Below are 20301 nucleotides of genomic sequence, written 5' to 3'. Positions count from 1 at the left end.
TATATAACATAATGAAGGAGGGATGAGGGCATTTAGCCTTTTTTCCTCAACTTTATGTTTGTGAGATTTATCCATGTTCTTGCACAGAGCTGTAGTTTTTCATTTTCTTTACTATGTAGCGTTTTGTTGTGTGAATATAGCTCAATATATTTACCATACTACTGTTGAAAGGCATTTGGTTTGCTTACAGTGTGGGGTAATTTTGAATTTTACTGCTAAAAGTATTTTTATAAAATGTATCTTGATGAACAAGTCCATGCATTTCCACAAGGTATATTTCTAGGAATGGGACTCCTAGATCAAAAATTATTTTCCAAAGTTGTACCAAGTTATACTCTTACCAGCAGTACACAACAGTTCCCCCATTGGTCTACTTCCTTGATAGCTGTATTGACAATCTTTTTAATTTAAGCCATTCCAATGTAGTTTTTATTTGCATTTTTCTAATTAAAAATGGAGCTGAGCACCATTCTACAACTTTGTCGATCATTTAGATCTTCTCTTGTGAAGATCCTGCTAGAGTGTCTCATCCATTTTTCTTAATTGATGATCAATCATTTTCTTAGTAATTTATATCAGTTATTTATATATCCTCTATATGGGCCCTAGACTATATGTCTTATAAATATTTTCACCCAATCTGTGCCTTGCTTTTCATTCTCTTTAATGTTGTCTTTGAATGGACACAAGTTCTCAAGTTATCAATTTAATGTAGTCAAATTTATAATCATTTTCTATATAGCTGGTGACTTTTATGTTCTATTTAAAATTGATTCTCTGTCATGAAGACAATTTACATCTCCTAAAATATTATTTTACCTTTTATAATTAATTCATAATAAATACGCACTTGATTTGGGGATATGGTTTGAGGTAAAGATCATGTTTCTTCCTTTCTTTATGTGAATGCAAAATTGAGCACTATTTATTTTCAAAAGTCCTTTTCCCATTGCTCAGGAGGGTCACCTTTATCTTCAGTCTAGTGTCCTTTGATGTGGAAGGCTGTTCCTAGGCTATCTATTCTATTTCTTTCATCTTTGTCTATCCTTTCACCATTTTAACACTGTTTTATTAATAATTACCGTAACTTTACATAAGTCTTGATATCTGGTAGATATCCAATTTCATTATTCTTCAAGACATCTTCAAGAATTTCTGGTATATTTTTGGTCCTTTGCATTTTCATACAAATTTTAGAATAAATTCGTCATGTTTTATACACACACACACCCCTCTACTGGGACTATGAATATATTTTCATTGAATCTATAGGTCAATTTGGAACGAACTGACATTGTAATAATATTGATATTCACAACCCATGAACATATTGTAGTATAACCCTTCGTTTATTTAGGGCTTAAATTTCTTTCAAAAATGTTTTACAGTTCTCTCTGTAGAAGTGGCAATCTTTGATTTAATTTATTCCTAATTATTTGCTATTTTATATGCTATTATAAATATTTCTTTAAAACTTCAGTTTTATGTTACTAATCTATTGAAATACATCGATCTTTGAATATTGACCTTAATCAGCAATTCTGTTAATTAACTGAATTTTGTTTACTTTTTTGGATTTTTCTATGCACTTATCATCTATGAAAAATTAGTTTTATTTTCTCTTCTTGACAAATTCACAATATGAATCGAATGTGCAATTTTCGTTGTAAATTCAATACAAAGCTGCTAGTGTATTCAACCTCCTTTCCACTTTAACAAGTTCCCCCCCTCAGCTAAGTAGACCTGATCACCTGCAAGCTCTTTCTTCCAGTCCAGAGCAGAATCTTTTCCCCCTACCGGCCCGCCCCAACAGAATCAAGTTCAGGTTGCGGAAGCAAGCGCGCCGCCTGCACTCTGACAGCTCCGCCCCTCTCCCGGACGCAGCCTATGAGCGGCTGCCTGTTACGCGCGCCCCTTCGGCCAAAATGGCGGCGGCCGTTTGCTCGGAGTCCTGCGTTTAGTGCTGTTGCCCTACTCGTCCCGTTGCAAAATGTGAGGAGAGAAGTGGCTGGTGGAGGCTGGTCATAGGCCATGAGTCGGCGAAGGAAACATGGGGACAGCCCTGGCCTGAAGAACACGCCGCGAAAAATAGAAGCGGCTGAGGAATGCGGCTCGGTGGTCGAGCCAGGGAGGAGGCGGCTGAAGTCGGCCCGCGGCTCTGGGCTCCTTGGGGCTGAAGATAGGCCTCCCGGGCCAATGCGGCAGCAAGAGCAGCCTCCAGCAGCCGCTTCGTGCAGTAAAAGTAACCCCGAGGGTGAGACGCCGGCAGCGTGGCCTGCCTGGGTTTGGGCGCTGCACCCCCACAGCCCAGCTCGCAACAGGGAGATCGGGGAGGGGGTGGGGTGGAGTCCGGAAGTGTGTTTTCTTTCTCTGGGGTTCCAATATAACCCTCGCGAGTCCAAAAGTAACCGCGTACCACTGCCCCACGGCTTTTGTCCCCGAGTTTGAGCACTGCCCCGTTAGGTTTGACCAGCCACAGGAATACGTCGTGTGGTTTACCTGTTTGTGGGAGGGCCGCTGCTGTCTAGGCTGCTCCTCCAGTCAGCAGCGGTGGTGGAGCCCGGAGAAATAGCTGATAGGCTTGTTGCCCTCAGCTTATTCCCAGGGAATTTATTTGCCCTTAAACTTTTTGCCCTGACGTGCTTTAAGGACGAGGCCATGTGAAAAGCTATAGCTTGTCTCCTCAGAGCTGTGGCGATGTCTCATCTCATTATGAATAAACCGGAAGTTGCTGTGTGTAACATCCCTGGAAGTAGGCAATGAAGGGTCTCACATTCTGATCAGTCTTTGGTGTTTCATTTTAAAAGAGTTCTAAAAAATCCTGGTAGGGGTTGAAACTCATACAAAAGCCTTTTGCTAGAGCGTGTTCTTAAAACACTGCTTTTGTTACCTTACATATCTCTTAATTTACTCCCATAAAGCAATTCGGGAATGAACAAAAACAAAACATTGTAGAAATATAAAAATGATTCTAGGCAAAAGTTCCCAAGGATTGGATGACTAATGCTTTCTGAAGTACTGTAGTTGATATTGGTTGGACAGAGTTGGTGAAACAGACTTTTACTGAAGTTTCTGTTGGGACATTTAATTTTTGAAATCCACCTATAAGTTACATAGAGGTGGTTCCCCAAAACCTCCAAGTCCCAGTGATAATGAGTGAATGGAGTGACTAAGTTATACAGTATTGTATAATGCATTCAAAGAGCTTCTAGATCATCTAAGAATACTTGCTATTTACAATGTCAAATTTGTGAAGTGCTACATGGATTTTTTTTATGTGAAACAAGCATTTCAATCGTGGTTCAAGTAGTACAGTTGTCTCTGGGAAAAAATTTTGTATTTGACTGTAAAAATTAATCTAATCTAAGCTATTTGACTTTGGGATATTATGAAGTAAAGTAATGCTTTAAAATGCAACAGTTGTTATTTTAATCATATTTTATGTAGAAAGGTATGAAACACCAAAGAGAATGCCGAAAATGGATTTATTGTCGTCTACCTTCAGTTCTCCTAATGATCCAGATGGACAGAATGATATCTTCTGGGATCAAAATTCTCCATTGACAAAGCAGTTAGGTAATTTATTAACATTTTTATGTGGGTAAATCTTGGATAAATGATTCGGATTTAACTGCGGAATTTTAGTTGGGTAACAACATCAGAAACTTTAATACAACAGATGTTTTTTGAGAATCTTATGTGATTTTTATCCATATGTATGTGATATCATATAGTGTGTAGTCATCTAAGCTACACTAAAATCATTTTTGAAGAAGTGACAGCTATTTTTTAAAAATAAGCTTTTTTTGTTTAAAATTTATAGAAACGTCTTTGTTTCTTTAGGTAAAGGAAGAAAAAAACATATTTACACCACAGATAGTGATGAGATTTCACATATTGTTAATCGTATTGCTCCTCAGGTAAATATCAGTTTTATAGTTTGTAAAACAGTGAAAAATGTGCCTCTAAGTCCTTGTACAGTTCCTTTAAATGAAAAATAATGTTTTGTCTTTTGTAATTCTCTTTCCCTAAAATAGAACAGCAAAAATTGCTTTTACCTTTTCTACTTCTGAAATACATGTTTTGAAAAAACAAACATCATATAAAATTGGTAATATATATGTTTTCTCAGGCATATATCTTGCTTTAATTTTTTTAGAGTAATGATTTTTGACTAGAGCTTTGTGTTTATTTTGTCTTTTAATGTTGTGTTTAACATATGGCATCATTTTTCAAGTTACTAAAAGAATAGGGAAATTAATAAAAATTTAAACTTTTATAATTTTTGTGATCAGTATTTGTTTACTATCTATAGTACAACGTTTCTTCATTGAAACTGCTCTTGTTAATACTCATTGACTTACCAAGAAACACTTATAAAAGTGGGAAGAGCACTGGATTTAAATGTAGTCCTCATTCAGCCTCCTATGCTGTGTGACTTTAGGCAAGTTACTTAAACTCTCACAACTTCAGTTCATTCAGCCATAAACTAGAATTATTACTTGTCTTGCACTCTTCATTAGATCACTGTGAGGATGAAATTAGATAAAAATTCTTTGTAAACTATAGAGCACTATAAGGTTATGTTAAGGTTGTTACTTACTGAAATAGAACCATTTTCAAAAGTTTTTTTTTTTTCTTCAGTTCTTGGACTGCTTGGGTGAAATAGAAATATAAGTTTAAGTCAGTCATTTGACACAAAGGAATTCAGTGACTCTAATATTATTCATCATACCACTAGAAGAAGCACAGGCTTGACACATGAAACTGTTCTGAGCTTCTTTACTTTTCTGCCTTCTTTTTTCTTATTTAACAATATTTAAATCTAGAGAACACCCAATTTTTACTTAGTGTCTTTTCTGAAGGAAGTATGGTATTTTTCCTTAACATATCCTTGGAAACATAACATTGTTACCTTAGCCATAAACAATTGATGGCTGTGGTCCAAAACATGGTTATAAGGAATCACCATCATCCAGGTGGAAGAGACAGGAAATAAAGTTTTTCTTTACAGCTATAAAATATCCAAAATTACAACTAGCACAATCAAAACAACTCTGTTGCTACTAGCTCTACATTCCACATTTGGCATGTAATAGAAATTCACTTTACGTATGGTTCATTAGTTAAATAGCATTTGTGCCATAATACTACTTACTCTATAAGTTAACAATAGATCTTCATTAATTGTGGGTTTCACATCAAAGAAGCATAATAAAATGTGTTTGGGCTGGCCAGCCTAAATAGTGATAAAAAGATAGTTGAGTAAATTATTGGAACCTTTACCTAAATGGGCTGGAAATAATAGCTCACATAAAGAAATGGCAACAGTACACAAGTGGTAACTTGTAACAAAGAAAAAATACAGTGAAATTAGTTGCTTTTAAATGTTACCCTCTTCAACTGAGCACTTTTAAAGCATTATCAAGGTCTGTTTAAAAGCTTGTCATGTTCTCAGAATGACAAACACTTATGTTTATTTTTAGGTGAGTTACCTTCCTCAAATCATTATTTCATTTCTTCTCAGTGTTTTCAGAGATAGCATATTTTTTAAATATGTACTTCCATTTTAATTGGGTAGTTATTTCACTTTTCAGGGATACTTTTTATACAAATGTTTATTTGAAGATGGTATATATCTTACCATCATTCATAAAACTTTACGTAGTATACTCTTCAGGATGAAATTAAATAATTAGATACCTTATACAACACCTGGATTGTAATTGGGAATCACTAATTTATGTAATTATTAATGAAAAAATTTGTAAAATATGACACTTACAAATAGTATACAGACATACATAGGACCCATGCATATATAAAGTTGGACACATAAAGTTGTCATAATTTAATTCTTTGAAAATCGGTTGAATTTTAAATTATTTGGTAAATGGTAGAGTCCATAATTAAATCATTAAGAATGTTATTTTTCTTAAAATTCAAAATTGTTGGTGAAAACAAAAGGGAAAATAAATATTGAGTTCTAAAGGGAAATTATTTTCTTGAGTATTTTTAAAGCTAAAGTCAACTAGATTCAAGTGGACATTTAAAAAACTGCTTGTTGATTCTATGAGGATTTTGAAGTACCAAGTTGTAGGGGTCTTTTCACCTAAACCTTCTAGTAAATAAATGTAAACTAACATTTTTATGCCCAGTGTTGTGGTAGATGCTAAGCTATCATAAAGTCTTTGCCTTTCAGTAACCTATAATCTAGTGATAAGACTATTTTTACCTTGTGTTATAGTTATTTATGTTCATTCTAGGTACTATAACATGGAGTAAAAAATAGTTAATCAGTTTGATTTGTTGGTTTGGTTTACAGTTAATGCATAAAGTTCATCTTCAATTTTTTATGTGATCAAGTGATTGAAAGGCATAGCAAAAATATCCAGATCTAAAATGGCTTTTTCCTAGATTTTATCCAGATCTGGAGTAGGTAAACTTTTTCTATTTCTCTTCTTACTTTTTGTTCTTATTCTTACCTCATTCTTAGCATCAGTTCTAACCTCGCTCCTATGTGTAACTTAGCCCTGACCTTATTTCTGAGTGTTCTCAATTTAGGTCAACATGGATTGTCCAACTTTAGATAAAGATTATAATGAGGATGAGGAAAATTTGGAGAATCAGATGATACAGAAATAATTCCATATGTATTTCTCTTTATTCTCAATTCTGATGATTTCTGCCACAGTTTGTTGTTTCTGATACTAATGTTTGTATATCTTATGACAACTGAAATAAGTCCATTTTATTTTGATAAAAACATGTGCTCTTGTTATTAAATATGCATTTGATAAATAATTTAATTCTTAAACCTTAATTGTTTTGAAAATAAGCAATATCTAGTTCAGAATGTTTTCATTCTCTGAAACATAAATGGATCACTTCTTGCAACTTTTTATTGCCATCCCCCAACTTCTCATGGTTTTTGACTATCACCCACCAGAATTTATTGCTCTAAGAAAAGAATTCAAAGTAGTTAGGTTTTATTTTCTTCCTTCCTTTTTTCACTTCGCTCTCCCTCTCTCTTTTTTTTTTTTGGTACTTTATACCTCTTTTTTCCCCCTCTGCCAAAAGGATGAAAAACCAACAACAAACTCTATGCTGGGCGTGTGGATCGGCGAAACTGCTATTCCTTGTACTCCCAGTATAGCAAAAGGAAAATCGAGAGCAAAAATCAGCTACACAAAGTGAGTTCTGACTTTTCAGATTTTCTGAGTTTCAGTGAAGTAAATATTTTTTTATAGTATTCTGTTTTGCCAGGCATGGTGGCTTACACCTGTAATCCCAGCACTTTGGGAGGCTGAGGCAGGAGGATCACTTGAGGCCAGGAGTTCAGACCAGCCTGGGCAGCACAGTGAGATCCCATCTCTACAAAAATAAAAAAATTAGCCAGGCATGGTGGTACGCACCTGTAGTCCTAGCTACTCAGGAGGCTGAGGCAGGAGAATTACTTGAACCCAGTACTTTGGGCTGTAGTAAGCTATGATCATGCCATTGTATTCCAACCTGGATGACAGAGTGACACTGTCTCTTAAAAAAAAAAAAAATTCCGTTTTGGTTTTGTGAATATATCAAAATAGTTAATAAGATTTCCTTAGTTTTAATCTGTAAAATTTTGGAATTAAAGTAATTATAATGTTAGTGCTAAAATTTTTGAGTGTTAACATCAAAATATGTTAAATAATAATTGAATATAATGTCTTTTAGAATATTTCTTAGTTATAATTTTTAATGTTGTTTAACAGGTTAAAAACACAAAATCAAGAGGAAGAACTTATGAAATTGGCTAAACAATTTGATAAAAATATGGAAGAGCTAGATGTGATTCAAGAACAAAACAAGAGGAATTATGATTTTATCCAGACAATTTCAGAAACAGAGACTTTAAATAATTGTAAAGATAATGTACAGATGCAGTCATTATATAATGTAGGTACTGAAATAGATAGTGCTGTAATAAAGAAACCAATCAAAGAAAACACCAAGATATCCATGGTAGATGATCAAAATAGCAGTCAGAAGCCATTCGACCAAAATGCTGAAGCAGCCTTTAATGCCATTTTCGATGGTTCTACTCAGAAATGTAGTGGACAGTTAAGCCAAGAATCTTCTTTGAACACCAGTAATACTACCTTTGGAAAGAAAAATGCTTTGAAAGAGGACAAAGTCATTAATGAAACTCTGGTCACTGAAAAATTACCAAATAAAAGCCTGGGTTCACTTTCTCCTCAAGCGGATACTACCATAATGACAAAATCATGTGTGACTTCCTGTACTAAGGAGCCAGAAACTTCTAATAAGCCCATTGATGCATTTAATGCCAGTGATTTTGAGGATGAGTGGGAAAACTTACTAAGTAATGAAGCTTTGGTTATGCAAAATGTCAAAATGCCTGAACTATTCCCTTCTAAAACAGCCTGGGTTACTGATCAAAAGGGAATTTGTACCTTTAATAGTAAAAATGATAAAAGTAAGTCAAGAACAAGTCTAGATGTCAGATTAAGAGATTCAAATATATTACAGGGTCTTCCTTCAAAGACAGATAACAGAGAATTAATAGATGCTGGAGAATATAGATTTTCACCAAATCCAAATGATAAATCAAACAAATTACCATCCACTGAAAATAATATGAAATTTGAGAAATCTTTCAATAAAATCGTTCAAGATTATGCAATTGCATCTAATCTGACAAAAGTAAAGGAAGATATTCATACTAAATTTACTTCTAGTGTAAATGCTTCTGAAAAGAAGTCTGCTTTGAACACAGGGTATTCCAATGAACAAAAAAATAAGCCCATTTTTAATCAGTCTATTAAAGCACCTGTTGATATTGATTTTTTTGGCTCTGCAACTCTAGGCAATGAAACCAGTGTTAGTAATGCAAATCAGACTAATGCATCAAAATTGGGTTCTTTCTTTGATGATTGGAATGATCCATCATTTGCCAATGAAATTATTAAAACATGTCATCAGTTAGAGAATACCTGGGAAGCAGATGATGTAGATGATGATTTGTTGTACCAAGCGTGTGATGATATTGAAAGACTAACTCAGCAACAAAACGTTAGAAAGGATAGCAAGACATCAGAAAGCATACTTGTGATCAATAATAATTCCAAACATGTAGCCAAAAACATGTTTACTGCATCTAAACAAGGAAGTCATTTGGTACAATCAAAGCAGTTGAATCTGGGCAGCATTTCAGTGCAAACATCTTCCTTAACAAATAGCTCAAAAATAGATAAATCAGTAAAGATGGACAAAGGGGAAATATGTGGAAATTCTCCAGGTTTTTTAGGCGCTACAACAAATTTCACTATGTATTCTAAGAACTCAAATTGTCAGATCAACAACCTGCATGCCTCTTGGAGTAACACTAATGTTCCAATACAAGTGAATAGTTCCAAATCAGCTCTTGCAGGAAGTTCAAGTTTGAATGTGAATTCAGATCATTTGAGTACAGAAATTGCTGCTTATGAGAAGAAATTGAGTACTCAGCAGCTATCCCATAAGACCATAACAGATGAAGCTCAGAGCAACCTTAACAATACAGTTAGATTTTCAAAGTATACATTTACAAAGATGAACAATTCTCAGATTGTTTCTCAGTTTAATCAAAATTGTGTAACAGGAAGTATGTCTGATACCAATATTACACAGAGTTTGGAGAAAAAGAAAACTACTTCTGTCAACCCATTACTGGGAGAGGCTGTTCTGCAACAATCTTTGGAACAGTCTTCAAAAGGTATGTATGAAATAGTTTTCGTTGAAAAGTAGTAAAACTAGTTATTTGTTGTTTTGAGTGTAATAAGGTAAAACTATTCTATGATGTTTAACTAGAATTCTTAAAGTGATTCTTACAAATAATTATGCTGTAGTACGTGAAGAATAAGTGGTTTATTTTTCAAAAGTTTACATCAAATTCTTTCCCAGCACTTAATACAGTGACTAACATGTAGTAGTTACTAAGTAAATATTTACTGAATGTTTTATGAATTATTTTCTGGAAAATTATACATTTAGATATATGTCTTACACTGTTTTAAGATTGTATTTACTAAATATGCCATTGTTTTAAAACTTAAGTGATCTTACTCCTACTTTTAGTAGAACAGTGGGCTGAGCGATACTTTAAAATTTAGAGCATTCTAATTAAACACTTTTGCTAAGTATAATGTCTAATATAAAACATTATAATTGTGATGGTTAAAATTGTGATTTACTTAATTGATAGAACCTGTCATTTCTGATTCCAATTCCTCTTTTCCCCAATTCTCCATTCTATCAATGAGTGCCACTGTTTCTACCTCAAAAATTATGTCTCAAGACTGTCCATTCTCACTTTCTACTGTTGCCACCCTTATCCAAGCCAGCATTTCTTGACTTTTGCAGTTCTTTTACATGTCCCCTTTCGATTCTAGTCTCCAAATAGCAGAATAGTTTTTTAAAACCAGATAGGCAAACATGGCATTCCTATGCTTAAGACAACCTTCAATGGCTGCCCATCATATTTCAAATAAAATCCAGACTTGACACTATCATCTACAAAGCCCTGGGTTATCTCTCCTTAACGTGCCTCCTTTTTTTCCCCTTACCTACAAAGCTTCAGCTACACCAGCTGTCTTTCCATTTCTCACATGTTCTTTTTCTAGTTCAGGAACTTAGACTGTGCTATTCCCTTTGACTGAAACTACTTCTTCCCAACGTTTTACTCCCCCACCCTCACCTTTTTCTTGGTGCTTTCTTATATCTCAATAAAAGCATTAATTTGTCACAGAGGCCTCCCTAGAAGAGTCTGTAAGTAGGTCTTTTCCTTGATTATTTTTTGTTTCTTAATTTCTTTCATCACAGTTGCATTTAAATATTCAGTGACTCTTGTCTGTCCGGTTGTGGTGTTACTGCTATAACTTTACTATTTAAGTGACTTTATCCTTTTTAACTTATAAGAGTAATATGTTGATTGTTTAAAAAGAAAGAAGTAAAACAGTATAGAATAATTTGAAGTAAAAAGTTAAGTCCTCTATTTCTCCTTTCCCACAACCATTCCTCAGGGGAAACCACTATTAACAGTTTGGTATACGTCATGTAGCATTCTCTATGCATATAAAAAGAGAGTTTGTGTGTACATACATACATGTATATGTGTGTGTGTGCCTTTAAATTTATTTAAGTAGCTGGAATTATATACTATATACACACTATTTGGGGCAACTTGCCTTTGCCTTTACTTAATATATTATAGCTATCTTTTCCTGTTAGTATATATAGATTTACTTCAGTGACCTTTTAATGACTACATGGTATATTATATGGATGTACCATAATTTACCTTTCTCTATGATGTTTAGGTTGGTTGCAGTTTTTTGCAATTATAAATAATACTCCAGTGAATATCCTTCTACATAAATTTCTGCATGTTTATATGATTTTATCTAGTCAAAAAAATTGATATAAGAGAGAAAGTTTTAAATTTTGACAGATATCATCAAATTTCGCTCCAAAAAAGTTATACCAATTTATATTATCAACACTGACAATGGATAATTCTCTACATTACAGCCCAGACTAGATATTTGAAACTTTAAAAATTGTTGTCAATCTCTAATAATTTTAAATATTTAAGTTTACACTAAAATGAGTATATTATAACTAATTCAACCATGTTCTCGGCACGAATTTACTTAGATATACAGTTGACCCTTGAACAACGTGAGGGTTAGGGGTGCTGATCTCCCACATAATCGAAAATCTGTATATAAATTTTGATTCCTCCAAAACTTAACTACTAATAGCCTGCTGTTGACTAGAAGCCTTAAAGTAACATTAAGAGTCGATTGACACATATTTCTTATGTGAATCATATACTGTATTCTTAAAATGAAGTAAGCTAGAGAAAAGAAAATGTTATTAAAAAAATCATAAGGAAGAGGAAATATATTTACTATTCATTAAGTGGAAATGGATCATCATAAAGGTCTTCATCCTTGTCATCTTCATACTGAATAGGCTAAGGAGGAGGAGGAAGAGAAGGGGTTGGTCTAGCTGTCTCTGGGATAGCAGAGGCAGAAGGAAATCTGCATATAAGTGGACCTGCACCTGCACAGTTCAAATCCGTATTGTTCAAGGGCCAACTGTCATTATAATTCCATTAAAGACTAAATCTTTCTGGAGTATTTGAGTTTTTCTAAAACTCCTATCATTCTATATGAATTTTTTATGGATAGTCTGCCTTTTAGCTTACTTTATCAATTTTTACTTTAAGTTTATTGATAGTATGTAATCTCTTAATTAATATTAACCTTGTTGATGTTTTCTAGTGTTTCTACTTTCTTTTACTTTGGTATATAGCAATCTGCTGTCCAGGGAATATCTTTGAAACAAAACGCACTTCCTCATTGATTTCAGGAAGGAGTTGGCAAACTATGGCCTGTCCAAATCCAGCCTGCAGCTTGTTTTTGTACAACCAGCACACTAAAAATGGTTTTTACATTTTAAATGGTTGAAAAAAAATCAAAGGGAGAATATTTTATGACATTTGAAAATTATATGAAGTCCAGACAGATTTAATTGTCCATAAACAAAGTTTTATTTGAACACAGCATATCATTTGTTTATGTATTATCCATGACTATTTTTATGCTACGGTGGTGGAGGTGAGCAGTTGCAAAAAGAGATCTCAAAGGTTAACGTACTTTCTGGCCCCTTATGGGAAAAAAATTTGCTAATCCCTGCACTTTAAGATAAAAATGAAGAAGAATCACCTTTTCTTAGTACCTTGAAATAGTTTGAGACTTTGCTGTGTATTTTTATTATAGATTGGGGTGAAGGAAAGACCGATGGGAAAAATGGATGACTCCATAAATCAGTTTTCATGGTGTGACTTGATATCATTTGAAATTACTTTCTAAAATATCACCAAGCCAATTATAAGACCAATTTTAGGAAGTTATATTGTTTTCTGCTGTTGTGGATTATTAATCTGTTTTCCCTTCATATAATCAATTGAATGAAAACTCTCTGTGTATATGTGTATCCTGAGTTTTTTGTGTGTCTCAACTTTGAGACTAAAATATTAAATAATTAGTCAAACTAATTATAAAGTATCTTCTAGTATCTTTCTGTAAGGAAAAATAGCTACAGTCTGTTAGATAACTAGCTTAGGAAATAAAATACATCAAAATTATCTGGGGAATTTATTTAAAGTATATATTTCTTACCCTGAATACCCTCTCCCATTTCTGATTATACCAAGAAAGACAGGAGAGACAGAATGTATTTTGGAAACTGCCTCTTTTAGTTAACAAGAGAAATGTCTTATAATAAATTCTGAATCTTGATGTCAGTATAAATAATATTTCTCTTCTGACAGTATTACAAATTCTTATTTCTTACAAAGTATATTTTACGACAAACAATTTTACCAATAAAAGTTCACTTAAATATGTATTAGGGGATGGTCTTAAACTTAAAAATATTATTTAAATGAGAAAATAATTCCTAATACAAAGCTTCAACTTTCTAAGTTAATAGAGACTATTTTAAAGTTTCTACAAAATACATCCTTCAAATAAAAATCTAGCAGTGAGTCACAGGTGGCCAGTTTGACATGAGAGATTTCATTCTATCACTCTAAAATATTTTTTCTCAATAGATGAAATAAAAACTTTATAGAGAAAAAAAATAGATATGAATATTCTTTTTTTTTTTTTTTTTTTTTTTTTGAGACAGAGTCTCGCTTTTGTTGTCCGGGCTAAAGCGAGTGCCGTGGTGTCAGCCTAGCTCACAGCAACCTTAAACTCCTGGGCTCAAGCGATCCTCTTGCCTCAGCCTCCTGAGTAGCTGGGACTACAGGCGTGAGCCACCATGCCTGGCTAATTTTTTTATTTCTATTTTTAGTTGACTTGCTAACTTTTTCTATTTTTAGTAGAGATGGGGTCTCGCTCTTGCTCAGGCTGGTCTCGAACTCCTGAGCTCAAGCAATCCTCCCCCCTCTGCCTCGCAGAGTGCTAGGATTACAGGCGTGAGCCACCGCGTCTGGCAATGAATATTAATATAGCTTATTTTATAGTACAAACACAGTATTTGAGATATTGATATCCAATTCATTATATTTGAGCTAGTTTTCTGTTAAAGTTTATATAACATTTAAAATCCCAGTCCTTTTTTAAGATATTTGTTCATAGGTCATATAAATTAGATGTCATTATTCACAAGAATTATTTGATGGGGAGTCAAAATAAACAGTTTTTAATCAAATTGAATTTTATCACACTGTGAAAAGAGTGTATCAGATAGGGACAGATCGATCAGTGCTTGATTTCCTATTGACCTGGAGCATTGTATCTATTTGTATGCACTTGGAATCTTGTATTTAGTAATTTAGTTTGATTTAATAGCCAGTATGGCAAAACTGGGTAATAAAATAGCGAAAATTAAAGCTCATATTCAGAATGACTTTATAGGCTATAAAACTAAAACCTGTATTTTTTTTAATTTTTAGAAGAAGAAGAGAAAAATAGAAAATGTTCTCCTGAAGAAATTCAGAGAAAAAGACAAGAAGCACTGGTTCGGAGAATGGCCAAAGCACGAGCATCATCTGTAAATGCAGCACCCACTTAATTTCTTTAATGAAATATTAGTTGGAAGACTTACCAGACTATTGATAACTATCTATGATAGGAAATTTTTTTTCTTTAATTCTCTATGAGAAATGTAATGCTGACTTATAAAGCATGGACTTTATTATTTAATAAATCAACGTTTGCAATGGTAAATGAAAACTTTCCTTGGATACATATGGGAAAGTAATTACATACAAGTTTTGGAAATTCAGGAAAGTTAGCAATTATGCACTAAAATCATGCAGAAGAAAGTAGTTATATTTTTAAGTACTGTGATTACAGAGGTTCATCAAAAAATAGGTAATCTGCTTAATTTTCTAGTGTAATACCTTTTTCTAATGCAAAGCTTCAACTTACTAAGTTAATAGAGACTATTTTTACAGTTTTACTTTCATTAATTGTTGCTTTAAGGTTTTTATACAGTTCCAGTTTTTAAATAGTGTTTCCATATTTCTAGGAACATGGTATGAAATAAAGGACTTTATTTGTAAGGAAATTATTTTTAATTCTTAGAAGTAGATTTGAATTTTGGTATTTCTAAAATGTGAGACATTTTGGAAACTTTCCACTATAATTAGGAAAAACACTGATTTAAGAAGTATAGTTTATGAAAAAGGAAGTAGTGGATTAGCTATATAAGCAATGTAGAATCATTAACATTTAGAACTGGCAGAAATTTCAGATATCATCTGGTCTAGCTTCTTTCTTATCTAGATGAGAAAAATTAATACTGTTATTTTCCAAGTAACAGGCAAGCTGTTCTAGGATTAGAATGATTTCTTTGGACACTTAGACAATTATACCATTTGCTTCAAAGTGTGAGTATGTAAAATAGTTCAAGGGGAGCATTATTTTATAGAATAAAACAAAATATAATTAAAAGCATATTAAGGACTGTTTAATAATAATCTTTATTCCATATTTTGTCTTAAAGAATTAATCTTTCCAGGATAAAAAATGAGAATCTTTGTCTTTCCAGTTTTCCTGTAACAACGTAATTCTCCCCTCAATTAATTTCCTCACTTTATAGATTTTTTCTTCTCTGTTACTCTTTTTCCCTCCTTTTTGCCTATTTGGAATTTGCTGAGCCAGTAATAGATATCTAACCAAAGGGCTTAAGGCAGTAAAGATGCTTTATGCTTCCTAAGTGGCTTTAGGAGACCTCGGAAAAGTTAAGAGATATGAAACACCTATCACGGTGTGATTTTTACTACTATTCAGGTCTTAGAGCTATGATAATATGGTAATTATTGCTCTGTAGATATACAGATACTCCTCGACTTAACCATGGAGTTACATCCCAATGAGCCCATCATAAGTCGAAAGTATCATAAGTTAAAATTGTATTTAATACACTTAACCTACCAAACATGACAGCTTAGCCTAGATTACCTTAAACATGCTCAGAACACATATTACCCAATAGTTGGGCAAATCATCTGGCAACACAGTACACTGTAGAGTATCAGTTAAGCTACTGCCCAGCATGATGAGAATATTGTACCACATACCTCTAGCCTGGGAAAAGATCAAAATTTAAAATTCAAAGTACATTTGCTGCTGAATGTCACTTTTGCACCATCTTAAAGTCGAGCTATCTTAAGTCAAGGACCGTCTGTATATCATTTTGTAAATGGTATTTTCATATATACAGTGGACTAACAAATTTTTGCTAAACTATATTATTTGTCTAAAAATATATAATAAACCTAAATAAATGCAAGTAGTTTCTATGTAAGAAAATAAAAAAACTGGAAATCCTTTTTCTCTTTCTAAAGTATCTTCACTGTGTTCTGACCGTGTTTTGGATATCTCTAACCTCGCTTAAGCTCCTCCCTGCTTACTGCTTGCTTGTATTAGTGTTTTTAGCCTCTTCTGTCCATTCATTTAGACTCAGCCTAATAATTCTCAGTTTCTTTGAATCTTGTACCTAACCATCTTCACTGGAATTGATTTCTTCTCTCTGATCATTATGGTACTCACTTCTTCTATCTTTCATGGGGCAATTTTATAATGCCTTATATGTTGTTTAGTTGTATATATCTTACAGTAGTATTTTATAATTTGCCATTTTATGTCTCTCATAATTCTGCCATATTCTCATATAGCCTATAATGTTATTTACATAATAGTTTTCTCTAAGTGACTCCCTTTTTCTAAAAGGAAACTTTATAGCACTTGTAGGTAGGTGGGGTTATAGTGGCCCAGTCCATCTGAACCTGACTGTGATTGGGTTTCTAGGGTAATTCCTGCCATTTATGCCACTCTTCTTTCCTATCCTGCTTCTTCTTCCTTCAGCCCTTTTTGCAAACACTAGAGGGTGAGTGGCCCATGAATGAGCATGCAGAGGGCTGTCTGTGGGTGAGTGGCCCATGAATGAGCATGCAGAGGGCTGTCTGTGGGTGAGTGGCCCATGAATGAGCATGCAGAGGGCTGTCTGTGGGTGAGTGGCCCATGAATGAGCATACAGAGGGCTGTCTGTGGGTGAGTGGCCCATGAATGAGCATGCAGAGGGCTGTCTGGTTTACCTGGCTTGGCTCTTTACAGTCTGTAGGGAATCTGTCTCCACAGAGGGAAGGGGGCAACTGGTAGGCCTGGGAAGTTGGAGCTCAAGTTCTACTGCTGTTTCTGCATCTCAGAAAGACTGATACCAGTAGTGCCATTATTACAGAAAAGAGCCTATTGCATAGTAGTGGCTATCATTACTCATTTCCTATTGTACACAGACAACCCTGATCCCAGGAATACTTGGGTTGCTTATTATAGAGCCAGCAGTATGCAAACATGTACCATACCATGGGAAACACTTGCCTTATATCATTATACACAACTATTATCACCAGCTTTTAAGTTCCCAAGAACAGAGACACCTTATTGGTCTGTGTCCACCTGATACTGATACTCAGTGGTTACTCATTAAATGTTGAATGAATTTAGACAGATTATGGTGGCAGAGATTATGTCTTCCCCTGCTTGAAACAGTTTGACTCTGCTGCCCTGAGCTTCAGGGTTGTGAAATATTTCTCGGAACAATTTTAATTTAGTCTAACACTGATTAGTATAAGTGATAATTTATTTAAAATCTGACCAGGGTTCGTTTTTGTTTTGTTTTTTTTAAGAGATGAGGTCTCACTGTGTTGCCCAGGCTGGTTTCAAACTCCTGTGGTCAAGGGATCCTCCCACCTCAGCCTTCCAAATCTCTGTGATTACAGGCATGAGCCACTGTACCCAGCTGACCGTGCTTTTTAATTCTTGTCAGGTATAATCGTAATCACTTATGGGATTCAGAAAACATCAAACTTGTCCTTGTGCCTTCTCTTAGAGCTCATAAATGAGTATGTGTAGAAGTTGATTTCAGATGTGTCTTTTTAAAGTACATTGACTAATAGGCATATTGAAAAGAAATCATAATTGCCAAACTTATATAACATAGCTAAATGTTTTATTTACCAGAAATGGTTTAAGCACTTTAACTATTTAACTCATTTACTTCTCAGAACAACCATAGAAGTAATACTTTTATTCCCATTTTACAAATAGAGAAAATAAAGTAAGCACATTGAAGTGACTGCCTCAAAATCACACGATTAGAAATTTGAGCTGGAGTTTGAACCCAAGTAGTCTTAATTCCAAATATTGTGATCTTAATCATTGAGTATTCTGTCACCTGGAAACAACTCATAAGAACCAGTGATCTATGGAAATTATTTGTATAGGAAAGAGAGCATTTCAGGCATTTATGCCAAAAATATCATGATTATAGGTCTCCTAATTTTATAGGTTAGGAAAACTTTTTTCCAATTCCAATTTCTATTACAGATGACTGCTGCTATACTTTATGTATGTGGATAGGTAGATATTGATTATATTAATCTACATAGAAGTTGCATTTTTTTCATTCAACTGTTAAACAGAAGAATAGAAAAATACATAAAATGCATAGCTATTTTGAAGTGCCATCATTTTAATTCATTATTTTACTAACTTTTAGGTGTTCTAGTTTTAAATCTATTGGGGAAAACTTAATTTCCTTGTCCAAGATATAATGGTATACCTCAAGCTGATAATAAAACTTCAAATGGTAAAATTAAGGTTTCTGGTTAGATAAACACTATATAGAGTACTGGTATTCAAATATTATAGTCCTAGGGCCTGAGGACTCCAAAAACTTTTGCTTATGTGGGTTTTATGTATTGATATTAACAAACATGCTTTTTGTTGTTGTTGTTAGAAACAGGGTTGCCCAGGCAAGAGTGCAGTGGCACAATCATAGCTTACTGTAACCCTGGGCTCAAGCAGTCCTCCCACCCAACACAGGTGGCACACACTTGTAGTCCTCTCAAGGGGCTTATTTTTTTGTAGAGGTGGGGTGTGGTTATGTTGCTTAGGCTGGTCTCGAACTCCTGGCCTCAAACAGTCCTCCTACCTTCGCCTCCCAAAGCACTGGGATTACAGGCGTGAGCCACGATGACCAGCCCAAACATTCTTTTATGAAAAATATATTTTCTAAAACAAAAACTTGAGTGAGAAAAATAGCATAGTTTTTATTTTTGACTAATCTTTGATGACTGACTTTATAGAAGATAGCTACATTCTCATACTTGTTTCTGCATTTAATTTGATATAATATGTTGTTATAGTTGAAGTGTACAAAATAAAGCCCAGTCTCACACAGAAACATAGTTGGGAAAGAAAGAGGTCTTATAATAATCTCTTCATTTAATTGTGGATATTCTTTTATATTACACCAATACTTGAAAAGTGGTAATTTCTTAAAAGTTAGTTGTGTTAGTTCCAAGATGGAATAACAAGGACTGCATGTACCCTTCATGCTGAAACAACCAAATAAGAGAGACAAACTATGTGAAAAAATAGGTTACAAGATACTGGATATCAGACAATTAGGAAAGTGGAAATAATGGATCTACACAAAGGAATGATGAGTACTAGAAATGATAAATATGGGTAAATATGTAATTTTCAAAAAGTTATAATTTAAGTCTCTTTAAAAGGTAATTGACTGGTTAAGCAAAAATAACAGTGTTGTGGAGTTTATAACATGACAGTAGCATAAAGGCCAGGAGAAAAAAAATGAAAGAATAGGTATTCCTTTTTTTGCACTCTTGACGTGCATGAGGTTTATTTACGTGACACTAGTCCCTGAACAACACTCTTCAGATTTCTGTTAACATGGTATATTAACTATGAATAATTGTATGAAGTACAAACTTTACCACTTACCCAGTCCATGAATCACTACATAAATGACAGATGTGAATCCTAAGTGACCAATCATGTCACTTTTGAAGTCTGTCAATGATTGATGACTGCACACTTGTAATTCAGTTTATGCACAGACAGCAAAGTTTGTAGTTGTGTGCCTCCTTCTCTCCTAGTGATAAACAAAATTTTATAAAAATGGGTATTTGAAAGATGAAATTAATAAAGATGGAAGTGCAGCAAGAAAAGTTATAACATGGAAGTGAAATTCAAATACAACATAAATAGAGTTATAAAAGAAATAGCCAGTGATGAGAATGTTGGCACCATTCAAGTATCTAGGCATTTAGGGAAGGCAAACTTATCAACATGAATGGGCAAAGTAGTTGTGATTAAAAGAATGAAAATGTCCCAGGGGAAATGACATTGGCAAAAACTTCACATTAGAGAA

The 20301-nt window shown here is 33.9% G+C and overlaps 1 protein-coding gene across 1 annotated transcript; it reads left to right on the top strand.

Moving 5' to 3' along the window:
• The first annotated feature begins 1944 nt into the window (after positions 1 to 1944).
• ETAA1 (Ewing tumor-associated antigen 1) lies at positions 1945 to 14649 on the top strand. Its single transcript, XM_012646441.1, has 6 exons — positions 1945 to 2254; positions 3448 to 3576; positions 3844 to 3920; positions 7081 to 7193; positions 7752 to 9754; positions 14510 to 14649. Exons 1-6 carry the CDS (start codon positions 2032 to 2034, stop codon positions 14626 to 14628), a joined length of 2664 nt encoding a protein of 887 aa, XP_012501895.1. The 5' UTR covers positions 1945 to 2031; the 3' UTR covers positions 14629 to 14649.
• Positions 14650 to 20301: the final 5652 nt, after the last annotated feature.

The sequence above is a fragment of the Propithecus coquereli genome, unplaced genomic scaffold, assembly GCF_000956105.1.
Source record: "Propithecus coquereli isolate 6110/MARCELLA unplaced genomic scaffold, Pcoq_1.0 Scaffold243, whole genome shotgun sequence".
NCBI classification, from domain to species: domain Eukaryota; kingdom Metazoa; phylum Chordata; class Mammalia; order Primates; family Indriidae; genus Propithecus; species Propithecus coquereli.
This window is presented reverse-complemented; position numbering and strand designations above follow the sequence as displayed.